Source organism: Zingiber officinale, chromosome 11B (assembly GCF_018446385.1).
Source record: "Zingiber officinale cultivar Zhangliang chromosome 11B, Zo_v1.1, whole genome shotgun sequence".
NCBI lineage: Eukaryota > Viridiplantae > Streptophyta > Magnoliopsida > Zingiberales > Zingiberaceae > Zingiber > Zingiber officinale.
Window position 1 is genome coordinate 78,712,018 of NC_056007.1, and position 24,191 is coordinate 78,736,208.

At 41.5% G+C, this 24,191-nt stretch overlaps 4 protein-coding genes across 4 annotated transcripts; 3 read left to right on the forward strand and 1 right to left on the reverse strand.

The window, feature by feature from the left end:
• Positions 1 to 6,964: 6,964 nt before the first annotated feature.
• LOC122034074 (tRNA pseudouridine synthase A-like) lies at positions 6,965 to 14,015 on the forward strand. Its single transcript, XM_042593205.1, has 9 exons — positions 6,965 to 7,085; positions 7,480 to 7,580; positions 9,138 to 9,322; positions 9,454 to 9,599; positions 10,727 to 10,818; positions 11,748 to 12,097; positions 13,016 to 13,085; positions 13,400 to 13,462; positions 13,646 to 14,015. Exons 1-9 carry the CDS (start codon positions 6,965 to 6,967, stop codon positions 13,829 to 13,831), a joined length of 1,314 nt encoding a protein of 437 aa, XP_042449139.1. The 3' UTR covers positions 13,832 to 14,015.
• Positions 14,016 to 14,213: 198 nt separating this feature from the next.
• On the forward strand, positions 14,214 to 14,885 carry LOC122034075 (mucin-7-like). Its single transcript, XM_042593206.1, has 2 exons — positions 14,214 to 14,248; positions 14,426 to 14,885. Exons 1-2 carry the CDS (start codon positions 14,238 to 14,240, stop codon positions 14,883 to 14,885), a joined length of 471 nt encoding a protein of 156 aa, XP_042449140.1. The 5' UTR covers positions 14,214 to 14,237.
• Positions 14,886 to 14,893: 8 nt separating this feature from the next.
• Positions 14,894 to 16,943, forward strand: LOC122034076 (pollen receptor-like kinase 4). The gene is made up of 3 exons (XM_042593207.1): positions 14,894 to 15,311; positions 15,390 to 16,019; positions 16,096 to 16,943. Exons 1-3 carry the CDS (start codon positions 14,894 to 14,896, stop codon positions 16,755 to 16,757), a joined length of 1,710 nt encoding a protein of 569 aa, XP_042449141.1. The 3' UTR covers positions 16,758 to 16,943.
• On the reverse strand, positions 16,938 to 22,572 carry LOC122033576 (proline-rich protein PRCC-like). The gene is made up of 2 exons (XM_042592634.1): positions 20,571 to 22,572; positions 16,938 to 17,219 (listed from the first exon to the last, which is right to left on the reverse strand). The coding sequence occupies exons 1-2, from the start codon at positions 21,939 to 21,941 to the stop codon at positions 17,058 to 17,060; spliced, it is 1,533 nt and encodes a 510-aa protein (XP_042448568.1). The 5' UTR covers positions 21,942 to 22,572; the 3' UTR covers positions 16,938 to 17,057.
• Positions 22,573 to 24,191: the final 1,619 nt, after the last annotated feature.

Here is a 24,191-nt window from a genome sequence, read left to right on the forward strand (position 1 = left end):
ATTGAACTCTTCACTCTTCGAACTTTAACTCTTCAACTTCAAATCCTAAAATCTGTAAATGTATTGAAACAGAAATGTTAACATGAGAATGAAAGATTCAAATAAGGATTGCAAAGAATGTCAATTTTTAGATATAAAATAAAAAAACTGAGAATATATTTTAAAATTTTCATAAAACTTGGCTTTCACTTGATTCTCCTAATCACTTCTCAATTTTGCATAATGATCTTGGTAGAGAGTGTTGGTGCAATATTCCCCAGGTCAAGGTTGACCGTGTTGACTGAGCTTGAATTGAGTCAAGCTCGAGTCTTGATGTTGTGGTTTCGATGTTTGACAATACATGTAGTCACTACATGAAGATTGTCAGTGCAATTGTGTCATGTGAAGGAGAGTCAAGTGGTCAGTTGTTGATACTTGGCGGAAAATCCTGAGTGAAGTGAGCGGTGAAAATCCTACGGGAAGTTAGGCAATGGGAAAGTAGCTAGGTGAAAGTCTGGTGGTGAAGCCGGGCAGGATAGAGAGTAGTGAAGGACTTGGCGAGAAGAAAATCTGGTGAGTGGCTGAGGCGTAAGAAAATCGTAGTGAAGAAGAGTGGTAGAGTCCACAGTGAGGTGAAGGCTAGGCGGGAAGAAAGTCACAGGTGAGAAACGGACAGTTGGAAGACCTAGTGAGTGAAGCTAGGCGGAAGTCCGATGAATGAAGCGCACGAGAAAATCTAGATGGATCAAGGGTGATCGGACCATACGGTGTTGGAAAGTCCAAGTAGGTTAAAGGGGTGACCGGATACTTGACACGAGGAGAAAAGTCCAAGTGGGTCAAGGGATTGACGGACACTTGGTGAGGGTGTCCTAGCAGGTCAAGGGTGACCGGATGCTAGGCACGATGAACCAACAGTCATGGTTGACCAGATGTTGGTTTAGGAGGCTTTAGACTTGATTTTGGGAGAAATCATGGTGGATCGATCGGGATCGATTCGTATCAATCGCGGATCGATCGCGGTTGGCCCAATGGATCGGATCGAGGAGTCCGATGATGACGACGACCTCCTCCCAATCGATCCTTGGGGATTCGACGATGGATCGAGTCACGAGATCGACGCGATCGATCGCTAAGCTATTCGATCGATGGGATCGATTGGAGGAGATCGATGATCTCTGCTGCCCGTATCGGATCGATCACGCAATCCGATCTCGTAGTAAAGGCGCCCGATGCATCGATTCGGTCGATCAAAGCCTCGATCGATGGAGGAGCAATGGGATAAAGCTGGCGTTCGCGATGCGGCGTTGATTGGATAAAGCCCTTCGCTGTCTCTCACGATCTTCACCGCAGTCTCTCTCACATATTCTTCTCTGTTGGTGCAATATCCCCTAGGTCAAGGTTGGTGGTTGACCAAGCTTGAGTCTTGGTCATAGTTTCGATGTTTGACAATACATGTAGACACATGGACAATGCAGTTGTTCATATGGGTCAGGGACTGATCGGTGTGAATGAAGAAGAGTCAAGTAGGTATACATTTGGAAGGAAATCCGTGAGTGAAGCGGTGAAAGTCCTAGTGGTGAAGCTAGCGGATGGAAATCCGGTGAGTGAAGCGGTGAAAGTCCTAGTGAGTGAAGCTGGGCGATGGAAGTCAAGTGGGCCGGCGGAAGGAAAATCTGGTGAGTGAAGCCGGTGAAAGTCCTAGTGAGTGAAGCTAGGCGGATTGAAAACCCTAGTGAGTGAACCTAGGTGAAAGTCTAAGTAGGTCAAGACCGGATACTTGGCATAAAGAAAAGTCCAAGTGGGTCGAAGGGTTGGCGGACACTTGGTGAGGGAGTCCTAGCGGTCAGGGAGTGACTAGATGCTAGGCATGGCGTACCAGGAGTTAAGGTTGACCGGATGTTGGTTTGGGAGGTTTGGGACTTGGTTTTGGGCAAAAACCAAGTCTCTGGATCGCGATGGATTCAGACTACTGGATCGATTAGTGGATCGATCCCGGACTCCAATCGGACAGCCTGGATCGATCATTGGATCGATCCGGTCTCAATCGATCGATGGATCGATTGGGCGCTCACTTGCTGCCAGCGCGATCGGATCGATCCGTGGATCGATCCGCGCTTCACGGAGGCTGGATCGATCCGTGGATCGATCCAAGCCTCCCGATCGAGGAAAAATCGATCGATCGGATCCCCGTGAGTCGTATTTGAGCGCGAGCAGAGTTATCTTCACTTCTTCACCGATTCATTTCAGATCTTCACCAGCTCCTCCACAGCACTTCTCAAGCTCGAGATCGCCAGTTCTTGAAGGTTCTTGGAGGCTCTTCCAAGTCAAGAGGCGGATCAAAGCAAGAAGAAGAAACTAGGGTTAGGGTTTGTACACTCATTGTAAGCTTGTATTTCTTTACTACCCTTTCTTCTTCTTGTATTGAGTCTTGTAGGGCTTCTCCGCCCTTGGTAGTTACCATAAAGGAGAGTTTTATTTAGTGGAGGGTGTGTGTGTAGGTGTGGATCCTTGGACTAGTCACCTCTTGTGAGGTGGATACCAAGTAAACCAACCGTGTTAGCGTTGTGTGATTTGCTTCTTTGTATTCCGCTGCGCATCACTTTGAAGAGAACGTGACGAGCTATTCACCCCCCCTCTAGCTACTTTCGGTCCTAACAAGTGGTATCAGAGCGAGGTCGCTCTTCACCGGAATCATCGCCGGAAGGGTCAAGCATAACAAGAAAAGCTAGAGGGTGAAGAAGTTGGAGAAAATTCTTCAAGTTCAAGATTTTATCAAGCTCAACTTCGAGATGCAATTCCAAGATGGACTTGGATTTGATACAAGGGTGGCTCCACCATACACATCCACAAGCTTCGATTCTTGGAGATCAAGAATTGAAAATTTCTTGATGATGGAGATAGGGCAATGGTTTGCTCTAATGGAAGGTTTCAAGGCTCCAACAAACTCCAAGGGCAAGCTTCTCAAGAAAAGTAAATGGAGCTCGGAGCAAGTCCAAAGGTGCGAGGCAAATGACAAAGTGACCAAGCTTTTGGTAAATTTATTGCCAAGCACCATCTTTTGCAAAATTGGAGAATTTGAAGATGCAAAGGAATTATGGAGCAAATTGGCCAAGCTTCATGAAGAGATCCCCTCCACTGTACAAGAGCAAGAAGTATTTAGAGAGGGTGACTCTTTGGAGCAAGACCAAGAGGAGGACTCCGAGGTTGAGAGATGCTCAACCTCCGAAGAAGAAGCTTCATCCTCAAGGGAATGCATCGAAGGGAACAAGGAGGGAGCATACTCCTTGTTTCATATTCAAGATGATGAAGCCTCCACCTCTAGGATTGAGGGGGAGCGATCCTTGGTGACGCCGGATCAAGAAGAAGGAGAAGCCTCCACATCCGGGTCAAGAGACGAAGAGGAGGAAGAAGATTCTACCTCCACAAGTCAAGAAAAATCAAATGGAGGGGAATCAAGGTCCGATCAAGAGGAAGTTTCCACCTCCGGATCCAAAGGAAAAGATGCCACCCCTACAAGCAAAGGTATAAATATTTCAATTAATAATAAAAATCATATTATATGCTTTGAATGTAGGGAACATGGGCACTACAAAAGCAAGTGCCCTAAATTGCCAAGAAGAAGGGCCAAGTGGCACCAAAGGGCAAGGAAAAGCCAAAGGAGACCATCCCCGGAACAAAGAAGAGCAAGGAACACATTGTGTGTTTCTCTTGCAATCAAAAGGGGCATTACCGGAGTCAATGCCCTAAGGGGAAGAAGATGGTAAAGACTCAAGGAGGAAGCTCAAGTCAAGGGGGAGCCTCTAAGGTAAAAAGGAAGGTAACTTTTATTGAGCCTACCCCTTTACATTATGGTAAAAAGCATGATAGTTCTAATTTTTATCATTTTAATGCAATTTACCACAAGAATAGAAAGCATGAGGGCTTTAAGGAAAAGCATGTGGCCCTACATGCCAAAACTACCCAACCTAAGGTTAGGAAGGTAGATAGACACTTGGACGGGAACACTAAGGATAATAGATACATGCCCAAGAACAAAAATGCTCATGGACCAAAACCTAAGGATTTAATGATAGAAAATCAAGTCTTGAGGTCAAGACTTGATAAAATGGAAAAGACCCTAAAAAAGATGGAAAATATTCTACAAGGGCAAAATGAGCAATACCTAGGGCTAGGAAAATCAAAGCCATCAAATGGCCATAGAGGGTTGGGATACAAACCAAAGGCTAAGAAGGATGTGCCCTCGTACCATAGAGTTCCATATAGTTATGGAACAAACTTTAGGTCCAGTGGTCAAGCCAAGAATACTAGGGAAGTCATCCCTAAGAGTATTTTTGCGATAAATGTGACTAAGACTTCTAAGAAGTCTAAGAAAGTCACTAACAAGGTCACAAGGGAGGCTATCCCTAGAGTTGACCTAGAAAATGTGACCAAGGCTTCTAAGAAGCCCAACAAGGTCACTAGGAAGGTATCTAGGGAAGTAATCCCTAGTGAGTACCTAGAGCATCCAAGGAGCACCAATAGGTGTTGGGTTCCTAGGAGCATTTTCTCTACCCCATAGATGGGTTAGAGAGTGTCAACTCCGATTAGAAGGGCAGTTAACCCAACTTTGAGGAAATTGACACTCAAGGAGCATTTTCAAGGTTTTTGTTAACCTTTGAAAATGAAATGGAATTATTATTTACTCTTTGAAAGAGTAAAATGTGCCTAATGGTGGAAAAATTGATTTTATCTTAAATGGCAAAAATTGAGAAAACCTAGAGAAATACCAAGTTGGGATTTTGGTATGTTCTTAGGAAATTGAAGGCATTTTAAGTCTTAATTTAAAAGTGCTACTATTGTGGAAAAATGAAATATGCCAACATTTGAGGAATATGTTTAATTTCAATTGGCATAAATTAATCAAGGGAATTAGAAATGCCAATTTAGGTTTTGGCACTTCTTTGAAGCATTTAGGGCAATCTAGGTTTAACGTTTTAAGTTAAAACAAGTGGAAATAGCTAAGTGATTAAGGATACTTAGATAGGAAATCTAGGTATATTTTATTTATGCTAAACCTTGCCATGATTGTTTGCCCATTATATGCCATGACATCATGTTTTATTTGTGCATTCATGACTTATTATGAAAAGCTCAAAAATACCATGTCATGACATACATACATCATGTAGTTATAGGAAATTTTCTTCTGAAAATTATTTCTTTTTGATGTATTCTATAACATTATCATGCATTAAATTTAATTCCTTGTAATTAAGGACAAATGACATTTAACAACACTTATTAACAAGTGACATCCTAGGTGGATGTTTAATATCTCTAAAATGCCTAGATAGATATGCATGATCCCTAGAATAGGGCAAAATCAAAATCTCACATCTCACAAGACCTATAAGATGACTTGTATGTGTTTTAGTGCACATTAGATACAAGTGAGATGTTAGGATGATGAAAAAAACTCAATATGTTGATTTAGTGCATTCTTTTGAGTTTTAAGTTCATCAAAACACATAGTTATGTGTTTTCCCATCATTGGAAAAGCTAATGTACAAGTCATGTGCATTAAGCCCAAGGAACATGGTGGGATATTGGTTTGAAAATATTTTCAAAATGATTTTGGAAAACCTTGGTGAAGGCTAACTTTTGATAGTAATCACCATTGAATAGTTAGACAAACTTGAAAACACTAAAGTTTTTTGAGTTTTCAAGTTTATGTCAATCTTTGAAAATATGAAGTATTTTCATAGAAAACTATTTTTCCTTGATAGTATATGCCCTAAATAATGCCACACGAAATTTCATGATTTTTGGATTTTATAGAATTTTCTAGGGGTTTCAGTTGGATCGATCCATGGATCGATCAAGCTGCTGAATCGATCCGTGGATCGATTGGAATTGAAGGCAAATCTCAGACGAAAGGAGCTGGATCGATCACCGAATTCACCAAGTCGTCGATTCGGGAAAATTCAATCGATCAATTGGAACTCAACTCCAAGTCCAAGTTGATTTTGGGAAGATGTGACATCTTTAAACCTATTTTAGTCTAGGTAACTGATCCGTTGGTAAGGGCCGGGACCCCTAACGAGGGTCAACTCACGTCAATGGCGCCCCAGAGAGGTGTGAGCGGGACTTGGAAGAAATGGATAAGACCGATCATTTCGGTGACCAAGGGACATTCGGTAATAGCGCCCGCCCCGGGCTGACGGACAAGAGATGTTTCAGCAACATACCTGTGATGGCAGTTTACAGAGAATCTGAGGAAAAAAATTGACCACTGGACTACCGAGAAAAATGAGACCCTGAACATCATCTCCCGGCAATCTCCAAGTGATCGACGCAAGCGCGATAGATCTATAGCTGTAGACGTCAAGGAGGCGGCCGTAGAGGCTTACCCTGGCACATCAATCAGTCACCTCAAGTCAGTACTTACATATATGCGTGTGAGTACTCCTTCTCCGAACGGGATGTCGTTGTCCCACGAAAATGCGTATGGGCTCTGATTACATTAAGTATATGCTGTAGAGCTGAGCATCAAATCTCGCGGATACACATGCACCTCGATGCGGCGGCATTTGGTTCTTTCACCACCACATACTATAAAGAACCTCTCACTCGCTTCGTCCGAGATGAACGTACGCCTACTGGGAGGCCATTGTCTTTATTGGCAGGCCGTCGGTGAGTGCCTCGCGCCGTACCTTCGAGAGAGCAGGCGCCATCGATCTAAGGTGACCGCCTCCCGGTTCGGGCAGATCGATTTCTGGCGCCGTGGCGTAGCGCGGCAGATACACAATGGATGTGACGGCGTGTGGACAACACCGTCAACGCTTCAACGGCTCAACAGGAAACCGGGCCACTTGACGAGATCAAGAGCAGAACTGGCGCAAACGCCACCGGGAGACGACCCGGAGCGAAGTCCGTCGAGCTAACGGGCGAACCAGTATGCCACACCACCGAGCTCCGAGCCCAGAAGCACCCCAATACCTCGGAGATGGGGATCTTCTTCTCGATGAAATGCCGAGACGATAAGGATGAAAGCCCTCGGAGCCCCGTGCGCATCTCACGGATCATCGACAATTTTCAGGCTATTCGGAGGGACCCCAGCGACATCGGTGAGTATAATGGGACAAGCACAGGCAGATGATCATTTGGTAAGTTTGTGCACCAGAACTACACATACATGTGATGGGGTGAAGTCGCCTTCTCATCACTCTAAAGGTCGGCCACGGTGGTTGGAGGATCAGTGGTTGGGAGCCGAGAGGCGGCAAGTTGCCAGGTGATCCGGATAGAGGTGCAGTCACGTGTGACACACCGAGGCGGCGTGTGACTTGGAAACTTGGGGTGAATCCGTGATTACAATCCAGATGCTTAGCGATTCTCTATGAGTAGGCCCTCCAAAGGCTAGTGGGCTAGTGGTTTCTTCCCATGAGGATTACGATTATCGATCACATCTCATCGCGTAGACTACTGGCTCTTGGTATGCCATGAAAATTAGGAATATGCCAGCGTATGTCGACCACCTCCGCCCCGATGTCGTCCGAGCAGGCCCCCACCTACCGTCCGGCGCCCAGTACCTGAGGGATGATCGGTATCCGAATCCGCATGCTGTAAGATGATCATATGTCACAAATTCAAATTTTGCATTTTGATCTACTATCAGTTTAGTTCTTAATATGAAATTACTATGTTAATTTTATCTGGTATTGAACCTTAAATTCCAAAATTTCAACCATAAAATGAGATATTCTCTGTGGATAAGAGCTGTGACTACCTAGAGAAGAACTTTTGATGGCTTGGCCTGTCCTAAAGCTTTGACTTATAGAGTTTGCAAATATATTTGTTCCTTCTATTCAGAATTATAAGGTCTAGGCATTTTGATGCTCCAATGTTCTGTATCGCTTACTAGTGTGGGCATTTTCCTTTGCAAAGAATATTTAGAATTAAAAAATGTAACATATTTAAATGGACATACAAATACATATGAGTAGTACCATATGCATGCTATTGCTCTATTATGATTATGTTTGTTAAATGAGCATAATATCTAGGAGTACTGTTAAATGATAAAGTTTTAACTTCAGCATGTGATATTTTGAGCTAGATGGTATTACCATGACTAAAGTGTTCATTGAGAAGAAATATGTAAATATGTTAGAAAAAATACCATCCTATAGAAAAATATAGTAGGCAAGAATAATGTATTTTGGTCGTCTTTACTGATGCACAGATGGAGATGCAAGAATTATTGAGGACAAATCATGAAAATGCTCCTATGCCAAAGAATTTAGGGGAAGTGATATAGAGAGAATAGAGATATGAGAGTATCAGAGGAATGATGTAATAGATCCAATCCCAAAGAAGACAAAATTGAATACTGATTGTTTTTGTTTCCAAGTTAATGCTCATGAATTATTATGAAAGAAAATAAGAAATCATTTCTCTCAGTTAAATCCTCTTGCTAAAATACTGTCTGATACTTTCTACCAGGAAAATTCAACTGTTTTTCTTAAGGTTTATTTAATTTAGTTAATTTATTTGATAAATAATATAAATTAATTAGTTTATCCATGATGTGGCAACTCTAGTCGGTATCCCAATAACATGTTTGCAAAATCCACACATAGAGTCGGACTTTTTTCTTTTAGCTCAGCCAGTGTACAATAGTTCACTGTAAAAAAGTTAATGAATTTGTTGACTATACTGACAGAAGTTTTTATAACACCATTTTTGGGGGTTTCGTTCATGCACTCTTCATTTTTATAGGATATGAATGTATGAGTTTCACCATTATCCATTATGCTTTTATCCTCAAAGGATATAGATCTTGTTGTATAATCTAGTTAGGTAGAGAGTAGATGTCACATGGGTGGAGCTAAGGACAACTTGATGTGTGTGGACCAACCTCATGTGATATTTGAGTAGTTCTACATTTGGCATATGTTGAATATCAACAACCTACGTTGTATTATATGGAGCTCATCGAGTGGCATCCTAATGAATTTCGTTTTATTATAACTATTATGTTGAAACTTGCAGTCTTCATTGCCCATCTTCATTCTCAATCTTCTATCCATTTTTGAAAAAAAAAGAACTATTATTGTTACAATCCATGTTGAAACATGTTGATCTTAAAATATATTTATATATATGGCCCTTTTCTGTAGAATCATAGGCCAGCTGATACTGTGGAGGATTTTCATAGTGACCGTGATATATCAACTGAAGTTACTGAACCTGTTAAAGCTAGGACAGGAAGGTGGGAAAGAATAACCTTTAAGATTGTCTTGTCATATCATGGATGGTCATTTGATGGGTGGCAAAAGCAGCCTGGTTTGCACACTGTTCAAGGGTAAGCTGTGTGACAGTAATGATGCACAGTGGTTTGGTTGTATTGGCTATTTCATTCAAGAAGGATACCTACTGTAACTTCCAATGGTGGTTCAACTTGTCTATTTATGATTTTCTTCTTTTCTTCTACAGAGTTGTAGAACAATGTCTTGGCAGGTTTGTCGATGAGAAGAAAGCTAAGCAATTAAAAGAGAGGTCCATGCCTGTTGAAGGATGTATTGTTGTTGCTGGACGCACAGACAAGGGAGTGACTGCACTGCAACAAGTTTGTTCATTTTGTTAGTTCAACTTACAGTCATATATATTTGTTTTGCATTTTACCTGTCAATCATTTAATTTATTTTAAACCTAAATAGGTATTCAATCACATGCTGTCTTTCAAATTATGTACATGGGAATATCATTCCAGAGTCTCTTTTAATTTTCTGCATTCTCAAGCATATATATATGGTATTCTTGGCATCTGTTTTTTTTTTTTTTTTTTTTTTTTTTTTGAGAGAGAGAGCATGTAGTGCACTATGCTGAATGAAATCATTGATCGTATTGGGAAGTTTTTCTAGACGCAGTGCAGTTATTTGTACAATAGAGTTTGGCAAAACCATGATACACTTCAAGAACAGAAGGTAGGGACAGTATTATTTAGGCATGCAGTCTGGTTCCAGTACAAAGAAAGCAAGATTCTTTGAATTGTTCCCACCTTTTTGTCTTTGTTCTTTTTTGTTACCAGAGTTGCTAATTTCAAAGATAGGTAAACCATATAAAAATTTCCTTCTCTTATAGCACTGAAATCCATCAAATCTTGTGTTGGTTATGATTCCAGATGTGAGCTTATTGTTCTGAGTCTATCTATTGTAAACATCACACCTAAAAGTTGGTTCGGTTTTTCATATGCTGTTGTTAACTTACATCAGGAAAATTATTCTGCTTGCTTATGTGCGGCAGTAGCTTGTTAACAGGATGTTTACTGCTTCTATTCAACTTGTTTTGCTTCATGAAAAATGTTATCGGAGTTTTAAATGTTTTTACCAGCCAATTCAATATAATTCAGTACATAATACTAATTGGAGGGAAAATTCTTTTTTTGCAAAGCAGACTTTCTGGGCACTATTACTATCTGCGATTGACTCTGGAGATTCAATTCATTGAATAGTGGAACAAATGAATTCCTGTAGGCAGATATGCATGTGAACATTTGTAACGAACCTGTAGATCTCTCTTTTTCTCTGAATCACCAGTCCCTTTGATGCACACTTGTTGCTGTTCTATTCGAATAGATGATTTATGGATTTTCATTTATAGAATCATATTATTTGTCATTGAGATGAAAGTTGACTTTACTTTTTAATCATAGAAATGCAAACTTATTCTCTATATCTGCCTAATTACATCTTTTGCAATTAACTAGATACCTGGAGAAAGGATGTCAGTTGTGGAGATATAATGCATAGCATCAATGAAGTAGCTCCAGGAAAGATTAGAGCTTTGGAAGTCACTGGGGTAGGTTTCTTTATATTATAATCACTGATTGAAGTAGTCAGAGACTAAGGTTTATTTTATATTAATAAGCTAAAGTTGTGTTGTCTAATCTAAAGGAGTTTACTTTGGTAATTATCTTTGAATCATGCTGTATAGAGCAAGTTTATTATAGAATGTTATCATTAGCATTCCAAAGTGCTTTGAGGCCTAAAAGTACTTTGGAAAGCATTCCTATATGCATTCTAAATATAGCTTGTGAATTGATAATTTATCTGTAGTTGTTTGAAGCCTGTTGAGAAGAGTAAGTCCATCGTTTAATAATAGATATGTTTCTGTTATATGTAGGGCTTCAGCATAGACATTGATTTTTGTTTTTCTGGTTATAGAAAATAGTAAATTTTCACTCAGAAAAACAAGATTGGCTAAGACTTCTAACCAAGATGACCTACTAGTACTAGTAGTGCAAGAGTTGTGACTTCAACAATGCAGTGCTCTAGATTAAAGTTGACAATTGATCTTATTCTTATTTTCAAAAGAGTTAAATTTTCTTGAATATAGTCTTCTGAACTCTCCCTCAAATTGAAGATAGCACGGGATGCTTAAGTTTGTGACAAATGAAGAGAAATTATGAAGGTTACTGATAATCTAATCAGAACAAGTATAATATCTTCTCAATTTAATCCTGTTAAGTGTCTTCTTTTGTGAACATCCTGCTTCTCAACCTTTACCTACTAGATGCTTGTCTCTATTTTAGTGGTCATTATTCTTCAGCATGAGTAAATACCTTAACATTTCTTGGTTTCATTTTTGTGTTTCTTTTCCGTTAAGTGGGAAATTGTTTTATTCCTAGGAAAGATCCATTTTTAATCACATTTTAAAATCTGATTAATAGGCTTCATTCGGTATTGTATCTATAGTTAATTTTCTGATGGAAAAACATTCGTCTTCAGGTTTCACGTGTATTTCATCCCAATTTTGCAGCTACATGGAGGCAATACTTTTACATTCTTCCCCTTAATGATAATGAGGAATTAATCACAAGGTGTTTTGAAGGGCACTGGTCAAATAGCTCCATTGGGTGTGAGGATGATCAGATGAATGAACTGCAGGAAAACCATCCAGTTGAGAAAGAGCAGCAATTAACTTCCTCCCATCTAAATGAAGATGGCTGCCCAGCTATTTCTGAATTAAAACCAAGGAGCTTTAGTATAAGCAAGGTGGACCAACTCCTACAACAGCTTGAAGGAAAGTCATTATCATACAAAATGTTTGCACGTGATACAAAAGCTTCAAGAAGCAGGTTAGAGGGGTTATTCTTTATCACATAATAATACTAAATGAAACAGGCTCTGACATGGACCGAATATTTTTTCTAAGGACAAAAGATGCCATATGGAATGAAAGTGATTGAGAGGAAGTGTGCTTAAGGTGTGTGTGGTTTAGTAAGGATATCACTGGATGACATGTTTTCTTATTAGGTTTTTTTTTTTCTAATTGACTATAAATATGAACTTAGGATTTTTTTTTTTTGCAACTTTTAGTAACTGCTAGTCTATCTTGGAGCAGCAGTAATGTTCTTTCTGTTTTGTGTCTGCTCTAGATTGACTTCACTTCTCACATTTATAAAGCAAACCATCCTTGTCAAATTACACAATTATTAAAGAACATATTTCTGCGTCCATTCTTGCATTTAGTCATCATCTTGCATGTATATCCAAACCGTACTATTCGATTATACTTGAATATTAAACATATCTCTGCAGAATCATCTTGTCATTTACATCCTTGGGCTTGCGTTTTCTTTTGGTCATTAGGCAATTTAATTTGACACTCGTTGAGCTCCACCTGCCATGATTAACCATGGAGAACCCTAAGCAAGTAGATCATGTTTATAGATGATCTCCCATCACCTATATGGATAAGAACAATTGATTATTAATTTAATATGAAAGATTCTGTTTCAGATCTAATAGCCTGATTTATTTATTTATTTTTAAAAAAGTAATTTCATCATGAGAGTTCTTATACTAGTCCAAATATCAACAAGAGTGGTGGTGCTGATTCTCTCTCTCTCTCTCTATATATATATATTCTTGCTTGTATAAGTTGCAATTTCTATTTACTTTAAATGATTTTTGCTGTTTTTTATATACATACTAAATGTTTTTGTAATACATGTATGACTATTGTTCTCTTCTTTATGACTTTATTCTTGTAGTGGACCTGCTACAGAGTGCTTTATGTTCCATGCTCGTGCTGCAGAAACTAAAATCCGCTGCAACCTTGAGGTTATTTTTTTTTTCATATCTGATTGTATATCTAGCCGAAAATATAACTAGCTGGAAATTCTTCTTCATTTGATTTACCTCATAGTAAATTGCTTGAGTTAACATGCCAAGGTCACTCGTGCTCTTTACGCACATGATATATGAGTGATCTTGATTTTAGTTTGCTGGAATATGCCATTGGATTAAGATGGGCACTTAACTGGTCATACGTCATGCTATGATCACTTATATGTGGTGGCTATTAGTTTCTATTTTTACAACTAAAACTTGTTACAAACTTTAAGATGTGACGAGAGCATAGTTTTCTTCTCTAGGATTATGAAAATTGCCAAAGGGTGATGTGTGTGGAGCTTGTTGCAAACCGCTTCCTGAGGAAGGTACGCTTTGTTCATGCTGACTTCTGAATATTGAGGAAAATAGATGCCCATATATGCCAGGGATTTTGTTAGACAATGTTAGGTTTCTTTTAGTTGATACCATCAGGTTATATACCTTATTGCTTTAGACACCAGTTTGCTTTAGAATTTGGGATTATCCTTTTGATATTGTTTTCGTTGCAGATGGTTCGTGTTCTCGTGGCAACTGCCATTAGAGAGGCAGCCGCTGGTGCGGATGATGATGCGTTAATTAAGCTGATGGATGCTACATGTAGGCGTGCTACAGCTCCTCCTGCCCCTCCTGATGGTCTCTGTCTTCTTAATGTCGGTTATGGAGAATTCAAAGAAAAGTTTTGCTTGATTAGATGAGGTTCATTAACTTATTTCCCCTCTTATTCTTCTTGAGGCTTGTTGCTAATTGAACTCCTGATGTAGTAAATTAATGACTCGCCAGCAGTCTGATGTAGCTTCTTTGGACCAGTTTCGTGCGTCTCAATTCTGGACTTTTCATCTTCAGAAGGCAAAATGAAAGAGAATACAAATTGTTGTAAAATTAAGCGACATTTTTTTTTGTAGCATGTCTATATATATATATATATTTTTTTTTCTAACTATTATTTTCCATATAATTCAGTCAGGGCCCTTGGTATCTGTGAATAGTTGCACTCCAATTCAAGTTATTTCTGATGCATAAAGAAATGAGAGTAACTACTACATAACTACTTTCGGTGGTCAATATTTCTGGACTTCTTGCTATGGTGCGATTCTCGTAATCATGGCTGGGCAGTAAGTCTCTGTTACTTAATCTTCCTCTTCTTCTTTAGATTGATGAAATTTTAATTTAACCAACCTAAATTATTTGATAGGATGGACGGACCAACCTAAATAATCATTTAAACTATTTGATTCACTTGACTCGATTATATTAGTATGAACTTGTTCATGTTTTGTTCATTTTGACAGGGTCAAACTCCTCCATCTCCTACCCCTGCTGCGTTTTACCGCCTTCCCTCCATTTATCTCCTCTTCTTCCTCCTTTCCCTCCCTATTCTTGGCGGTTGTTCTATCTCCCCCACTGTCAACCATGCCATCGTCCAACCCTGCCACCACCCTCCTCCCCTTTTCCACCACCCGTCGCGACACCGCTCTAGCCAACCGCACGCCATGGCCGGCGATGCCCCGCCATGGCCTCTGCACTTCCTCACCGCCATTCTCTCTCTCTTCCGCCTCCATCCCGCCGACGACCGCCACGTCCTCCTGCAATTCAAGGACTCTTTCTCCGCCGCCGGAGGAGGCGGCGGCACCCCTGCCGCGCTCGCCTCCTGGGGCGCCGCCGACGACCACCCCTGCGTCCCCAAGCGGTTTGCGTCCTCCTGGGCCGGCGTCTTCTGCGACGACGACGCGCACGTGTCGACGCTCCTGATGAACGACATGGCTCTCGCCGGCCCGCTCAACCTCGGACTCCTCTCCGACCTCCCCGGCCTCCGCCACCTCAGCTTCATCAACAACAGCTTCGACGGCGGCATGCCCGACATCACCAAGCTGCCGGTTCTCAAGTCCATATACCTGTCAGGGAACCGCTTCTCCGGCCATCTCAGGGATGATCTGTTCCAGCCGATGCGGGCGCTGAAGAAGGTGTGGCTTTCGCGCAACAACTTCTCCGGCCAGATCCCCAGTTCTCTCATCTCGCCGGAGAAGCTGATGGAGGTGGGTCTGGACGGGAACATGTTCGAGGGGGAGATTCCACCGCTGTGGCAGCCGGACCTCCACCTCGTCAATGTCGCCTTCAACGATCTCGAGGGCCCGATTCCCGCCGGTCTCGCCAACATGAGCACCACCTTTTTCCAAGGTTCTTACCATTCGAACGCTAGCAATTTCGCGGGCTTTTCCTAAATTCTTGTCACCGTCTTCACTCTCGATCAAACAGGCAACAAGAATCTCTGCGGCCTTCCTCTTGCAGTTGTATGCTCGCCGTCGTACTCCGATAAGAAGCAGCTCTCCCCTGTTCTCATCGTCGGCGTCATCCTGATCTCAATTAAACTTTTGCTACTACTCATCATGCTCATCACCTGCCTCCTCCATCGCCTCCGATTGCAGAAAGAAGCCGCCGAACAGCCTCAGTCCGGCGAAGCTGAAACCATCGATCGTTTGAAAGCCGTCGGTGTGCAGGCCGGAGCGGGAGCGGCAATAACAGAGCGCCGCCATGGGGGGAGCAAGAAGGTTCCGAAGAAAGAACAGGGGAAACTGTCATTCGTCTCGGAGGAGAGGAGGAACTTCGACCTCTCGGACTTGCTCCAGGCATCCGCCGAAGTGCTCGGCAGCGGAAACTTCGGCTCCTCCTACAAGGCTTCCTTGATCGACGGCCCCGCCGTCGTCGTCAAAAGATTCAAGGAGATGAATGCGGTGGGGAGAGAAGACTTCCAAGAACACATTGGGCGGCTGGGGAGGCTGTCTCACCGTAACCTCCTTCCTCCGGTCGCCTACTACTACCTTAAGGAGGAGAAGCTGATCATCACCGACTACGTTCCCGGCGGAAGCTTGGCTCACATGCTTCACGGTGAATCGAAGCTCAAATCTCGCATCCAATTTCGATCATGATTGTCGAACTCGTTGCTCAATCACTGTCTGTCCAGGCAACGTCGGCCCGGAACCTCCGGTGTTGGATTGGCCGGCGCGTTTAAGGATCATCAAAGGGATAGCAAGGGGCCTGGCTTACCTCTCCGAGGAGCTCCCGACGCTGACGCTCCCCCACGGCCACCTCAAGTCCTCCAACGTGCTCCTCGACCCGTCGCTGGAGCCCTTGCTCACGGACTACGCCCTCGCGCCGGTGATGAACAAGGCCACGGCTTCCCAGGTGATGGTGGCCTACAAGTCCCCGGAGTGCGCCGGGCACGGCCAGCCCTCCAGCAAAAGCGACGCCTGGAGCTTCGGCATCCTCGTGCTCGAGATACTCACCGGCAAGTTCCCGGCCACGTACCTGAGAGACGCCGCCAGCGCCGATTTAGTCAGCTGGGTGAGCTCAGTGGTGAAGGAGAAGCCGGCCAGCGAGGTGTTCGACAAGAACATGAACGAGAAGCAAGAAGGAGAGATGTCCAAGTTGCTGCACCTTGCACTGGCCTGCTGTGAGACGAAGGTTGAAGAGAGAATGGAGTTGAAGGCTGCACTTGAAAAGATCGAAGAGTTGAGAGGAGAGGAGAATTATGATGATGTTGATAATTGTGTGAGAAACAACATTGAGAGGGAACGATATTCCTCAAAAACAGTCTCCGGCCATGAGCTTTCTTTATCTAGATAATTGATTGGGAGTGACTGAATTCAAAACAATTTGAAAACGACGGCATTTTTTTAACTGAATTGTGCATTCCTATTACGCCTCTCTCCTTTCGTTTTCATCGATCTCCTTTACAAGGCTGCAAGTATAAAAGTTGGATCGAAATTGTGGGAGAAGCGAGCTAATGTTAGAAGCCAAGCTTCATGAACTAAAATACTTTTGTTTTTTCAAACATGTTTGCATAAAAGCAGCACACTGTCGTAAAAGCAGCAAGCGTTTAACCAACATTCATTCTTAAAGATCATATCTAAGGAAGAACAATGATCACCAACCATACTTGGCCTGCGTTTCTGCTTTGGTGAGAAGACCCCTGGAACGGCGTTCTGCGAGTTCCATTTCCTTCTGCCTCATGTCGAAGTACAGTGACCCAATCTGATGCTTTCTCTTATGCAACTTTGTGGGCTTCCCCTTGCCCGAAGAAGTAGGCTGCATTGCATGTTTAGATAGAAGCACATTAGACAGGATGTTATTGTAGTTTATTCAAAATATGCAAAAATGCTCAGAGTGCTGGTAATATTGTGCTTGTCATCGACTTGATCAAAGACGATTCAAAGTCTTGATTTTATAGCTAAAACCTCTATTTATTTAAGAACAATGCTGGTACCTGCTAGCAAAACAACAACATCTATGTAAGGTAGGTAGTTACAGATGTGTCAATAAAACCAAACTTGATTGGCTCACATTACACTCTAAACAGAAGGCAATTGTTTTTTAATATAGGATTTAGCAATTAATTGAGCCATATCATCAAAGATTAGACAAAGTGTACCACCCCATAGCAATACCAGTGCATATGAATTTTGTCTCGATGGAAATGTCCGTTGCAATACATGACAACCTGATAGTCTCAGTATGACCTAGAGCAGCCAAGATCAGCTCCAATGGGGGCATTTAATGGTCATTTTAGGTTAGATTTGACCATTTGACATTTTTTTCTCTTCCTCTTTATGTCATCTTTATAAAAAAATGAAATCAACACTCAAACCCGCTTGTGGCTTCCACATATGGGTTCAAAAGAACTAAGATGCATGAGATATAAATCTAACCATAAATTGTCCTTGTGAGCAAATACTATCAGTGTTTGCCAAAACTGGGCCTCCTGCTCAACCATCACTCTCAAGCACCAAAAATCAAGATGACAAACAAGAATGGTCAGTTTGTTGGAAGCAACTGCAAGAATTATGCATGTAATGCTGCCTTCCCCAATTCTAGAGTTATGCATGAATTGTTTGTCACAATTACTACACATGCACACTAGCTCACAAATAATTAATGGCTTTAATACTAGGCCGTTGCTTGCGAAAAATTAAAAAGCTAGTCCTTTCTCTAATTCATGAATTTTGGAACAAAATTATATCATGAATATAGACAAATTGAATTCCACATGGTTTGTCTAGTGTGAATTTGACAAATCAACCTAAAATAAAGTAGTACATTTTAGTAATGCAGTTATATCAATGTTATTAGCCTCATGTTAAATGAATTGGCACAAGATTATGACAGTTCAAGTCATAGCTTTTGAGTTTGAAAACTCCGAGAGATACGTTTAAGATGGTATGAGCATGTAACGACCAATAAATGCTCCAATTAGGCGAAGTGAAAACTATGACAAACACGTATATCAAACAAGGAAGACTAAAAAAAACTTGGTTAACAACAATAAAACAAGATACAAGTTATTTAAATATAAATGATGATATAGTAGAAGATAGAGCTCAATAGCGTAAAAAGATCTATATAACCGATCCCGTGGAATAAGGCTTGGTTGTTGTTGTGTATTAATTATGAAAAAGCTTTCTTTGTCTACCATCTAAATTTGGTATTTCACCGAGTAACAGACAACTGCCTTCCAAATTAAAAATAAATATATTGATTCATCAACTGTATGATACTACATGATGGATTGACAACTAAATAGATTTTCATAATTACTACTGTTCTAGAGCTTATTTAATCTCCTTTATGACGTCCTTTATCCTATATTGAATGCTTACACCATTCTGAACTTCAAGAAGTTATATTCTGGATATATACTAAATAGGTAGCTAAGAAATACCACATCACTTGACTCATAAACTTGTCATACATATACATATAACAGAATTGACAAGTTTTCTGTATGAAGAAATTCAGATCTCACAGAACAAAACCCATCCAATTGAAGGTTCCCAACAGAGGGCGGATGGTTATTGCTATGATTAAGTTCAGAGAAATTTCCAATTTAAAGAGGAGAAATTCCACCATGAAATATTTTCATATAAATTAAACAACAGAAGTGCATACACGGATTGTGCAAGAAAAGATAATCTTATCGCCCACTAAAATCCAGTAGGAGGGACACCTAAAGCACTGAAGAAGTTAGCCCCAAATACACATAACATGACTAACTTGCAAATCAAGGGTTTTAAGGCATTTACTGCTCTAGGAATGATTCCATTGACTTGGGAAAAAAAAATACAGAACCAACAATATACAAAAGGATCACCATATTAATTTCCAAAGTCCAGAAAACCTCGAAAGATTATTTCTCCACTCAGCTAATAGAGCAGTGTATTCTCTTCCATACCAACGTGGACCTTTCTCCAAAACCATGAACTCTTCATTGGGAAAGTCATAGTAAGGGAATGACTTATCCATGCTGGATTGAGCTTAATTTTTTTTTTGTTGCTGGATTGACATTTTTTAAAGCCTCAACAAGCTTGAAGGCCAACATTAGAGGATTTAAATGATCATGAAGGTTCGTGTAGGCTGACCAACCAATGTCTAAATGTCACACTGATGGCAAGGATCCATAGATGAATAACAACACAATGTATACCCCTTGATGACTTCCACGGTTTCACGGACCTTTCTTTAAGACTGCATTTACTCAGGTGGATAGAGACAGAAATAGGAGTAGAAAGATAATGTTTTTCCCACATGACTACTGGGAAGAATGTAAGGATAATCACCCACCAATTGCCTGACTGGTAAGGATTAGCAAAGTATTGGTGTTACAGATCATGTAACCCTCAGCCTCATTATCACCACCTACACCCAACTTCAGGTGATAATCCAAGGAGACTTGGAATAGCCTTCCTTCTTATTTTCTTTTTTTCCCCTCTCTTTCACATAACAAGTAATTGATCACCTTCATCCTCTATGTTTCATCCAACTAAAAGCCAATATGATTCCATATTGTTTCAAATCCATGCAAACTATATACATGGCGATAATGCATATGTAATGTTTCACAATATCACATATTAACAAATGCTTGCAGATCTAATCAAGTGTTCCTTAAATCTTCAATAGACTGTTCCAAAACAAGTCAATTTATAAATTCCATCCCTACTATAATTGTTAGAAATAGACTACACATGATGAATATGCTTGTTTTTATTTATGATATATTTAAATAAATGTAAGAATTTATATACTGCACATGAGGAATGTATGTTTATGGTATATTTTAAATAAATGAGGAATTTATAGACTACACATGACGATATAGCATTGTTCCATAATACAAGTACACATGAAAGTAGTCTTACATAGATAAAGAAAAGGTCTATAGTCATTATAACTATAGAGATTAATCTAACATGTGAAACTACAGTACCAGCTAGTGTAAAGCCAGTTTGTTCAGTTTCAGTAGAACTAAAAAAAAAAAAAAATACAATAAACTTATCTAGTGAAATCTAGTGTCACTAATGAAACATATAGATAATAAGTTAAACTCAGCAAGCTATGGCACATTATTCCTAAATCAACAAAGGGGTTGGCAGAATATCAAACCTGGTAAGATGGCCCGAAAGCTATCCCAGTCAGCTTAGTCTGGTCCTGCCTAGGTCTGTTTTTCATCAACTCATCTTGCTTCACCTCCATAATTTCCGTAGGAATCTCATTCCTCCCTCTCTTACCAGCAATCTTCCCGATGTCTGGAACATCAGATGTATCTGCAGCAGTGGATTCAGACCAATTCCCCTGGTAACTCCCATATTCAGTAGCTCCTCCATAACTTGGATCCCAATACGAAGTAGCAACATTATCATCAAATCCTGAATAAGCTGCTCCTTCCGCCCCAGTTTGATCCCAACCAACAGCGCCATTATTTGAAATACTCATATATGCTGTCTCATCGTTGGCACTTTCAGTAGGTGCAGCAATCCAACCACCATTGTAAGCCTGATAGTCCCCGGACCCTACAGAACTACTCTCGTGCACAGAGGCAAAACCACCAGAATTGTCCGCACTGACATCTGTGTCCACGATGGATCTCCTTGACGAAGCTGAGCCCGAAGAAGGCACTGACCCGAAAGTATTTTTTGGGGCAGGAAGCCATGAAAAAGACAACGAGGATGAGGCCTTTGGAACACTAGAAGAGGAGTCCTTCACGTTGCTCCTCCCTTTGACATCCTCCTCCTCATCATCAAATTTCCCACTGTTCAGCGCAGATGGGTTAGGAGGGAGTTTAAATTGGACACCCCTATTAGGGTTTAGATCAGAAGAGGAGGTATTCATGGACTTTTCGGGACCCAATTTTTCGGACTTTGGAAGCGGAATGGTAGAAAACAATGAAGAAGAGGACGACTTCTTAGGCGGAGGAATTGACGAAAATTTCAAATTTTGAGATGCGAACGGGGTAGAGGAAGGCTTTCCCGTGGAAAATACCCTGCTTTTCTCTTCCTCATGGTCGTCTTCTTCGCCAAGACGGAGGGAACTAGAACGTAAAGAGGGTGACGGGAGCTTGGGAGGAGGAAGCGCCGAAAAGACCGATCTCGGAGCTTTGAAGGAGGTAGAAGAAGGGGTGGTGTCCTCCTCGCCATCTACTTCGCCAAGATGACTGGGTACAATATCCGAAGGGAGGGATCTGGGCGGAGGGAGAGACGAGAAGACGGAAGACGAAGAGGAGGGAGGCAGGACGAAGGCCAACCCGGGAGGAGGGAGAGACGAAGAGAAGACGGAAGACGAGGAGGGTGCTCTGGAAGGAGGTAATCGGAAAAACTTTACAGCGGAAGCGGAGACATCGGGATCTTGTTCCTCGCCTTCGGCTCCGCCTTGCTCCTCTTCGTCTTCGTCGTCGTCGTCGTCGGAGGAAGCGTAGTTGGCCACCAAGGAATCCATCGATAGGGAAGGAAGGCAAGGGGTGCACGCGGAGGCGGCCATAGACCCCAAGTTTATGCCTTGGTTATGGGCCCTTAAATGGGCCCAAATAGATTGAGTTTAAATGGGCCAAATGACACAAATTGTCCTTTTCCAAATTCGACCACGTGGAATTTGAGCGTCCTGCAGCGGTCGTTCCACGTCGGCGTTCTGGAATCTTCCAAGTATGCGCAGAGTCGCATGAACAGAACCCTCTGGAATTCTCCGGCCGCTCTGCTCTCCCTATAAATAAACAATAACGAGATCGAGGAAGGGAGGAAGGGCTACGAGAAGCAACGTGAAGATCGAGGACGATACGTATCGATGTGCTTGGTGAGGTGGGTCTACAGCGCGGAGGAGGTGGAGTTGTGGTCGGAGAAAGCGCCAGGGAGCTGCCCCTACTGCGGCGGCGCCGTCATCGCCGCCGACGTCGAGAGCTCCTGGTGGCTCTGCTGCCTCCCCGTCAGCCGGACGATCAAGCGTAACTACTCTTGCTCTAGCTGCTCGCGCCGCCTCGTCATCTCCTCTTCCCTCCACTGATTCGCCCGTCACGGCCACGGGTTCTTCTCATTTTATAGGTTAAACGGAAAAAAAAAAAACTGATTTTGAATTTTTTTTTTTTCCCATTGATTTTGTCAAACATTGTGAGTGAATTGGTTAGATAATTGATCAAAGTGAAATGGCTGTATCTATATATTTTCCTAATTTCTTTTGTAAACAGAGAGTAATCTAATTCCTATTTCAATAAATTGAACTCTATTGATTCAAATTTGTTTTGCTCGACCTAATTAATTAATTAATTAACTACAATCCTCTTCAAAATGGATGACGACGGGATGGGTGAAGACGGTGAGTTGTGGGCGTGACTCTATTGTTAACTTGATAAAGAATTCGTGATGTCTGCAATACAGGGAGTGTTAGTGTCAGGTTAGGGAAGAGATTTTCGACGTTGGTCTTCCGATGTTCAAGTCAGTAATTGATTGAAGAGAAGAAAATAGTGAAAGCGAATTATAACAAGGAGCATTTTTCAAAGTTTTCCTAAGAAAGAACATACCATATAAAGTGCTTCTGTCACCTTTTCTTAAACGAGCGCACAAATCTATGTGATTTAACAGACTGAAAGTTTTTAAAAGACGATTTACTTGTGAGATATTCTTTGTCCTTTTCTGCACAACCTTCTAAAAGAGGACGATATGACAGGTATATAGGTCCCATTGTAGGTCGATCGACCGTCAATTGGCCGGGAGATCGCCAACTTGGCCTTACAGAATCCAATCAATAACTCGTTTTTCACTCGACTCTTCATTTTATCGAGGATATGTTTGATCGGCCCTTATGTCTGATCAGATGAGGTAGTGGGCCAGATAAATTAGTACTTAGTTTCAAATCTCGTCTACAAGTTGTGAAGGGCGACTGCTCTGAAGGCTCGGTCGACACTTCACGTCTGATTGTCGGTCTGACCAACAATTCTAGGTCCATCCGACCATGCGACTCTAACCGCTTGACTTTAACCTCCACGTCAACTAGTCCTCCCTACTTTGACCCTCTTCTTGGGAGGGGCCATCTTTATCAACGTATTATAAGTTTTCCTCAAGTATAATCGAAGGAGGCTGCAAGTCTGACTGACTAGATACTTAGTATTATCTATAGTTCTCATTTTCGACCGGATGCTTTGTTGTCTGTGTCGCCGCTAGGCTTAAACGATTACTGCTCTTATTTATAGATCCTCCGTTAATTGTTCACTCCCCGGTCGAGGGATTCCAAGTGTAACGCCACTCGGCTCGATATCGGCGACACTTGGTTGTTTGTTATCTTTTTCCTGAGCAGCCTCCTATTCTCCATAATACTTTTTTATTATGACTGACATCACCTTAATTTTCTTGAAAATAGATAAAATTCTTTGCCATTAATGCAAAGCATGCCGAGTATGCTTTTTCATCATGCATCTACTGATCACTTCCATTCATCATTAATGCATCCTATGATTGACTGTCATGTATCACACTTTCGTGCCGCCAAATGTTTGATGTGATAGATGACTGTTTGAATTCGATGTGATAGCTACCTTTTCGAATTTTGATGACCCATATAAAGTCTCATTTTTCTAAACCCTTGATCAGACGACCACGAATAATCGACGATAGGGTTTTTAAGGCCTTCTCTTTTATCGGCACTATATCATTTTCACTTTTACCTTCGTCTTCTTCCTTCTCGATTTCTGGTTTGCTATCATCGACGATTTGTGTCCAATAAGTTTCACCTTCCTTTTTTATA